Source organism: Uranotaenia lowii, chromosome 1 (genome assembly GCF_029784155.1).
Source record: "Uranotaenia lowii strain MFRU-FL chromosome 1, ASM2978415v1, whole genome shotgun sequence".
In the NCBI taxonomy this organism is placed as follows: domain Eukaryota; kingdom Metazoa; phylum Arthropoda; class Insecta; order Diptera; family Culicidae; genus Uranotaenia; species Uranotaenia lowii.
In genome coordinates, this window is record NC_073691.1 from 173,412,983 (window position 1) to 173,421,216 (window position 8,234).

An 8,234-nucleotide genomic window follows, 5' to 3' on the forward strand; every position below is an offset into this window, starting at 1 on the left:
TTATTAAATAAGATATAATGGAAAAGATAATACAATTTCATGTATTTTTTAATTTATTAATTTTCCCGAATTCGAACTGTTATAAAAAAGTTTTTTTTTTGTTTTTGAAACATGGTGGGGAGTTATGGGCTACCAAACGCAAAATGACCAAATGACATGCCAAGTTTATGAGTTGTTTTAATAATAAGCTACACGTCATTTTTTTAAACTACAAATTTTTGGTGAAAAATATCTGGGAAAGGAAAGATATAAAGAAATCACAAAAAAAAGTTCAATGTCACATATTTTTAAGCAACTATCTTCAAAACTACATTCTTTATTCTAAAATTTTTATTCAGTTTTTTATAATTTTTAATCTTATTTAGATATCATAGGGATAGGATTTCTAAAGCTATATTATGACTTTGGTAATGTGGAATGCGAATTGTAAGTTATTCGAGTTATTTATTACTGAATTTATCAATGTTTGTTATAATTTTTCTATCAAACTTTTGAAAAAATACATCACAGATAATCGTCGAAGACGTTTTGAGTCGAAACACAGGATTTCAGATATCTATTGTTTTTATTAAGAATTAATAATATTTGTCAGTAAAATATGCCGGCTGATTCATAAAAAAAATAAAATGGATAAAAAAAAATTGGAAAAAAATCTGATGAGTATATTTTTTATCATATAACTTGAAACGAAAATAATGACCTCACTAACGGACTTCATAATTCCTTTGATCATGTGTAGCTTCCGGTTTTTGGCTTCTCTTCCGACTCACTTTGATTTGGTTTGCTTCTCAAAGTGGTAGGAGTTATAATATTAACCCTTCGTTTCATGATTTTTTATTTTCCTTCAAAATCGTTTTTAACAGTCAGAAATGATGTGTACATTGAGAAAAAAAATTAAAATAAAATACGATTTTTCACTTTTTCCATACATTATGTTGCAAATTTGTAACTTTATGAAACGAAGGGTTAAGAAAAAAGTATCCTGAATAAAAAAGACTCCAATAGGTATTACGTTATGCGAATAAACAATATTGCATTTATGCCTTGAGCAGAACATAATAAATGCTTAAAATGCCACAAAAAGTGAACAATCTGAATGATTGTGGGGCTAATAAAGATAAGTGCATGTTAAATTTTCCTAGCAATCCATTGTAAATAGCCTGCATGCCTGCAATTTCGTCAAAACATGACCGAATTGGATTGTTTTAGTTGTGTTAGATAGTAGAATCTCAGATTTTTTAAATATTTGATTGTGGATAATATTCACGTGACAATTCGGGGATCAGTCCAGGCGAAACTTTAGAGGGGAATTAAATTACTTGATCCGCATTTCTTGTTTTCAGCATATTTTCAAGTGAAAATTACCCCTCAGAACTCCATTTTCGTTGAAAAATTCTCAAAAGCTAAGTGTGATGATTATAAACAATTTTGCTAAACGAAAAACTTCATCGTAGAGGATAAATTTTTGACCGTTTTTGCTTAAACTGCATAACTACAGGGGCTGAGGAACATAGAGTAAGAGTTGAGAGTTGTGTTGATGTTTGGAAAAATCCAGTTATTTGTGAAACAATTTTAACAAGAATTATAAAGAAATGTGGCCTTGAGTCAGTCTGAAATGTTTCAAAATTAAGGAAGAAATGGTTAAAGTGTGGCATGCTTTACAACCGAAAAAGTATTGAAAGTCATGTTTCTTAGCCCCTGTTGATATGCAATTTAAGAAAAACAGTCAAAAATTTATCCTCAATGATGAAATTTTTTGCTTCGCAAAAGTCGTTTATAATCATCACACTTAGCTTATGCGCATTTTACAGCGAAAACAGGGTTCTGGGGTGAAATTTTCACTTGAAAATATGATGAAAACAAGAAATGGGGATCAAGTAATTTAATTCTTCCCCAAAGTTTCGCCTGGACTTCTCCCCGAACCACGTGAATATTATCCACGTGGTATATGCTACCACGTGAATATTATCCACAACCAAAACCAAATATTTAAAAAATCTGAGAATTTACAATCTTACGCAACAAATAAATCTAAATTAGAAATGATTTTACGAAATGGCATGCATTTCAAATTGAGTATTCCGGTCGGTGTGGTCGAACATTTTGACGCCACATTAACAGTGGTGAATATCATTCTTAAAAATGTCTGCCCATTTTTGAAGCCCAATAACATTTTTATGTAAACTTAAATCGAAATGCAGTTCTCTAATAATGCCCCAGTTGACGGAATTCAATAAAATGGATAGAATATTTTTCATAACTCTTCATTTGGCAAAATAAATAGGAAAAATGTATTTGAAGCTATGAATATCTATAAAAACATCACAATATAGGTGGCCGAAGATACCCCACTCTCTCCTACTGTATTTATTGTTGAATGCACAGCATTAATCATACAATTATAGTTAAATCTATTACATTTATAGTTGAATGTATAAAATCAATCATACAACTATAGTTTAATCTCTCATGTGTATTGTTGTACCCTATTAATCAGATAATCAATTATTAAAGTTAAAATCTTCAAATTTATAGTTTTTGGAGGATCAATCAGAAATATAGTTGAATATAGGTGGAATATTGGAAAACTATACTTTTTTTCGTATTGTTTTAGACGAGTAAATACCTCAAACCGATGGTGAAAAATTAGCGGAATAACAAGCAATTTAAGGATTAACGTACTAGTTCTGTTTTTCTGAAGTTTTTATAAGCACTTTCGTCAAGGTATTAAAAGAAGAGATAGTAGGCTTTGACTGGTTCGGAGCGGACGCGTTTTTTTTCGCCCGTTTGTCGAAAATTTTCAAAACTATTAATTTTCATGTGGAAGTTGGAAAAAACTTCCGAAACATCTAAATTTATAAAACTAAAGAGGTGTTCAGTGAATCTAGTGCCTCACTTATTATCGCCGGAAAGGGTGGAATATCAGATTTCAACAGTTTTTATAAGAAGCAACACTTAGAGATGTAGGGCAATTTAAAATTCCTTGTGAAGTGCATGGTGTTTGGACGTCATTTGGAACTCATTTCCAGCTGTACAAACACAGCAAAAAAAATGTAACGATGGACGATATAATTTCTGGAGACGATGTTGTATTACAGATTTCTGTTCCAATAATACATCTGAATGATGTACAAAACGCGAATACGTCGTGAAGAGTAATATCACCACTTTCTATGTGATTTCGCATCAAGTAGTCAATGTTTTCTCTGTTGACGTTCAAATTTGATTTCATTTCGAAAATTAAGAAACGCATTACTGACCTCAGCTGTATTTGTTTGGCTTGTAAGTACTATGAAAACTAATTAAAAATATAAGCAAACCCACAGCTTCAAAACTAATTTAATTATTTTTCTTTTTGGGAAATTCGGCCCATATTGATCAGCGGTACAAAACATATTCTTTGACTCCAAACAGCCGGGTACATCAAGGCAATGTAAAATTAGGTACCATTTGCGACTTAAGTTATGTGCAGGTATTTGATGTAATATCGCAATACTTTTTTTGCTGTGAAGCTTTAAACAAATTATTTAAAAGTTTAAAAGGAAAATTTTATTATAAAGCCTAGAGTTTATTTAGTGTTTTTTCTGATAGAAAAAAATTGATGCGACTTTGAAGGAACGGTGAATGGTGGAATAATGGTGTCTCAGGAAACAGCACCAAATAAGGCATATGTAAAAAAAGTGAGGTAACATGAAATGTGGTGAAAATCATCGAAATTCTTTTGAAAATTATATGTCGTAGCTTACTAGCTATATAAAGTGTGCTATCAGTGACCACATATTAAGGTTTCATACGTAAATAATGCCGTGAATGAAGAATTTCGAATAATGGTCGACTGTTTACTTTTCGTTGTCGGTTCTGATGATTAACGAAGTTGCTCTTCAAGACATGTCCGAACGTTAATTCAAGAGCTGGAAAAGAGCTTGGTGAGGAATTTCTATTTTTCAGCTTTCCTTCTTTTGATTATTTGTTGCTATAATGACACGTTTGAATTTTGGGCTACTACGATCAATTTTTTTTTACTTATATTGGAGCTAAAACTTCAATGGTTATATCACGAAATCTTTTGAAAGAGTAATTTTCATAAGATTTCGTAAGGGCATTAATTTTTTTTCTGTTTTTTTTATGTTTCTTTTCAAGAGCGAGCAAAGGCACAATATTCAAGGTCAAATACCAGAGATGATGGTGCACAGTAATCCACAATTACTATTTTTTCATAAATGACTAACAGAATTCAGAAATGTAACTTGACACAATAAAGCAATTTTCTAATTTTTAAGTCAATCACTAAGACTATAAAGTTTTGGATTTTTGTGCAAAAAAACCTAATTTCCATCCACAGAAGGACGAAATTCTTAAGGACAACCGTCTAGGAGCACAAGAAAATTAGCATATGTGCTCCCAACGTATACATTTTATCATAAGTATGGAAACGTATGGTACTGTTGTTAACGTTTCTTCCTCCTTGTGTTCCAGTTGTCTCTGCGTCCAATACTGCACAGTGGGCCCGGCCAAGTAAAGATGAGTAGTAAATGTACTTTTTACTACTCACCGGGATGCTGACAAGATCTGGCTGTGTATGTATCATAAGCATATAAGCATAAGCACTTTCGTCAAGGTATTAAAACTAGGTGGTAGGTATGTAACCGTTCAGTTACAAAGCATGGGTGCAATTTGTTTTAATTGTATTTGGGTGTTAGCCTCGCCTTCGTCTCGCCTTCGCCTGGAAGGCGAACATCAAGATTTCGCCTCGCCTGGGGGTCGCCCATGAACGTTTGGCCTCGCCCGAAAGAATTGTGATAGTATTTTGTGTAAAGTTTGTACGCGTAGGTCCTCCGATTACCCAGTAGTAAGCCGACTCTGAGACCCAGCTCGAAGAGTTTCTTGCTACTGAGCTAGCTTGACGGGATTTTTATTAGTTACAGGTATTGACATTGTTTGAATTTTTTTTAACAATTTAACGCTAAGATTATAATTAAACTTACTGTTATCCAAAGTATGAAGATGGAAACCAATTATTCATAGTTTCTTTTAAATTAGATTAATAAAATTTTTCCTTTTTTTGTCAACTAGCCCTATTTTACGGTATTGCTTCATTTCGACTGTACCACAAAACGAATAGTAACAATATCTTAGTGAAATTACTGTGGCCTGTGACTCTGTGACATCATAGTCGTGGTTTATAGGCGAAATCAACACTTTGTATTTTTTCCACGGGAACGTTATCTAAAGCAAAACATGCCTCATAGTGATTTCACAGATAACGGCTTTGAAGCTGTTATCTATGATAGCTGAGCGACGACGCTAACAGGTGAATAATTCATTGGACTCGCGCTTCTCTTGGTTTCCCTGCTTAATAGACGAACGAGAATAAGTCGCCCGGGGTAACATGTTTTATACCAGTGCACGTTGAACAAAAGCTAAACTACATACAGTGCCATCATGGACGTCCTGGATGGGGTCCCGAAGTGTGTTTTGGGCTACCAGGTTAAAACCCGGACCCAGATCGTTTTCAGCTTCTTGATTCCGGTGATTTTGGAGCTGATGGTGTACACGGTAGTGATGACGGCAGACGTGTTGGTTGTGATCGAACATTTCTGGAACGGCAATACCCACTGGGCTTGGGCTACGGTGAGCTTCATGTGGATTCCGGCGATAGCGTCGTTCGCCAGCATTCTGTCCTCCCCCAGCCAATGGCCGGAACAGATAGGGTGTGACGCGCAAACCTGGCACTTTGTGGGGAAATACATCCTGGTGCTGCTTTTATTTCCCCTGGCTGCAATTTACAGGTGAGAACTGGTAGATGTGTCATAAGTGTTATAAATGAAACACGATGGTTGCTGATATTTCCGATTGACAATGTTCGATGATAAACAAAAACGATTTTCGGATTTAATTTAATCGATGTCGAATTTTTATTTGACGTTGTGTTGTTTGATTTTTTTTTTATTTTCTTAAGTATTTTCATCTGATATCGTAAATGGTCGTTATGTTTTCCCAGCATACCTATATGTATTTTGAATGTATGAGATTTTTCTGGAATTTGCCTGCTTATGTGGACCCAAAATCTCTATATTCTTATTCAAATCATTCCATTGACTCCGTGGTATTGCAGGTTCAATCGACGGATCTTCTGGAGTATCGAGGCGCTGTTCCACGACCGCAGCTCCTATGGTCGAGTGCAAGCAGTAGCAAAGATTCGTGAAACATCGCCGTTTGAGTTGTACCACTTTCTCCAGGCCTTCTTGCATGCGGCCCCGCAGATGTTCCTTCAGCTATACATTCTGTTACGGGAGGACATATTCCGGAACTTCGATACCGTAACTGCTCAAGTTGTTAGTGTAGTTTTCTCCTTCATCACAATAGCGGGAATCATTACGTCTTATCAACGCTTCGAGAGTCAAAAAATCGTCGGTCGTTCCTACCCGTGGAGCTCTGAGGAGCAAGTGAAAGCTCGAAAACATCAATTCACGAGAAACACTAGCAAAGCAGAAAACGTTAAAGAGCGCAATGTTTCATCGATAAATCCTACAAATGACCCAATAGTTCCCAATATTATGAGGAACTTTTATTCCAAGTACGGAGACAGTTCTCGCAGCAGTACCTCTGATACATATCGGAAAACCCTGAACGTCGAAAAGGCGAACTTTGATACCACTTCGACCAAGAACCACCCTGATCCATACGTTAACTTTACCGATGACGATAAGCTCTACGTACCAGATACGGTGGATTCGTTATCATCGCCATCTGTCAGCTTCAAACAGGATCTGATTGAAAACATTCACGAAATACATGACTACGTTCGGCGAACAGATGATCACAAGTTGGCTGCTCAAAGCCGTTTCGATTCCAGCGACGAAGAATACGAGGATCCGATCACCGCGGACCATCTGGACAAAAGCCCTCGAACTCCTGCTCCTCCGACACCAGCCGCATATGTCCTGCAACGCGCTTCTATGCTTAAGAACATTTTCGTCTTCGACGCATCAAATTTTATCAAAGATCATGTTCCCCGGCTGCCGGAAGGAATGTTTGAAACAGATCAAAAGAAAGACAACGAGCCGGTTGACGCGGTAGACGGAGATTTGATATCATTACCCGTACGACGAGAGATGATCAACGGTTTGGAAGAGGACGACTTTGTCGGTAAAGCAGTTTTATTCACCGGTTGGGTAATGTTTTTGCTGATGCGCATGATAACGCTGTCAGTGTTCTATGTCTTCTTCCCAACTTTCTTTTGGGCGGTTGTTGGCAACCACTATCTGCTGATGATAGCTTGCATGATCTATGAAGTACGGTTCCACGAAAAGCTCGAACGATACTATTTCTACCCGTTCCTAGCCTATATCTACACTTATTCATTGATTGAGTTCAAGATAAAATTCATTCACGTACGAACCTGGTACGTTGGATACATTGTGATAGTTTTTGTGGAGAACGTTACCATGAGCGGTTTATGGTACAATTTGGGAACATTCGAATCGTGGTGGTTTGACTTCATGCATTATACGACCATCGGAAGTGGCGTGCTAAGTTTATTGTGTTTTATGTTTTATTACGCGTATCTTAAACCTAAAGATAAGCTACTATTTGTCAACTGAATGTGAAAAGCAACATGACGTTATTGGTTAAAATATATTAAAACTTAAAATCGATAATTTTCAAGATTTTGAAAAATTAATCAAGCTCATATATATTCGAATAAATTAAAATATGTATCACAGGTTCATAAATACATTTCTCAGAACAGAACAAATAAAAAAAATAACATCCATGTATACAAAAATAAATTTCTGTTTGTCTGTAACCTATAGATCTACGAACTACTCGACCGATTTTTGTGGAACTGGCAAATGCGAATGTACCGGATAGAATACCCTGCTACTTTTATTAAACGTCTCATGCCTGTTTTGCTGACTCCTTTTAGGCTTATTTTCCAAGTTTCGCTTGACAGAGCTACTTTCCCCTCACTGTGGAAGGAGGCGGTGTATAAAAAAGGTAACAGGAGAGATGTCAACAGCTACCGGGGAATCTCGGCATTATGCGCAGTAGCCAAACTATTCGAATTGGTGGTCTTGGATCCGATTTTTTTGGCCTGTAAGAATATTTTCCGACGATCAACACGGAATTATGCCCAAGCGCTTCACGACGACTAATCTTCTGACGTTTACTTCTGACGTGCATGAAAGTTTTGCTACGAAGTCTCAAACCGACGCTATTTACACCGATTT

General features: G+C 36.0%; 1 protein-coding gene across 1 annotated transcript; it reads left to right on the forward strand.

Annotated features, from left to right (window-relative positions):
• The first annotated feature begins 5,358 nt into the window (after positions 1-5,358).
• Positions 5,359-7,771, forward strand: LOC129739102 (uncharacterized). Its single transcript, XM_055730502.1, has 2 exons — positions 5,359-5,789; positions 6,116-7,771. The coding sequence occupies exons 1-2, from the start codon at positions 5,443-5,445 to the stop codon at positions 7,602-7,604; spliced, it is 1,836 nt and encodes a 611-aa protein (XP_055586477.1). The 5' UTR covers positions 5,359-5,442; the 3' UTR covers positions 7,605-7,771.
• The last annotated feature ends 463 nt before the right edge of the window (positions 7,772-8,234 follow it).

Coding starts and splice junctions, on each gene's coding strand:
- LOC129739102 (XM_055730502.1), top strand. CDS start 5,443: ATGGACGTCCTGGATGGGGTCCCGAAGTGTGTTTTGGGCTACCAGGTT. Junction 5,790..6,115: donor CCCCTGGCTGCAATTTACAG/GTGAGAACTGGT, acceptor GTGGTATTGCAG/GTTCAATCGACGGATCTTCT.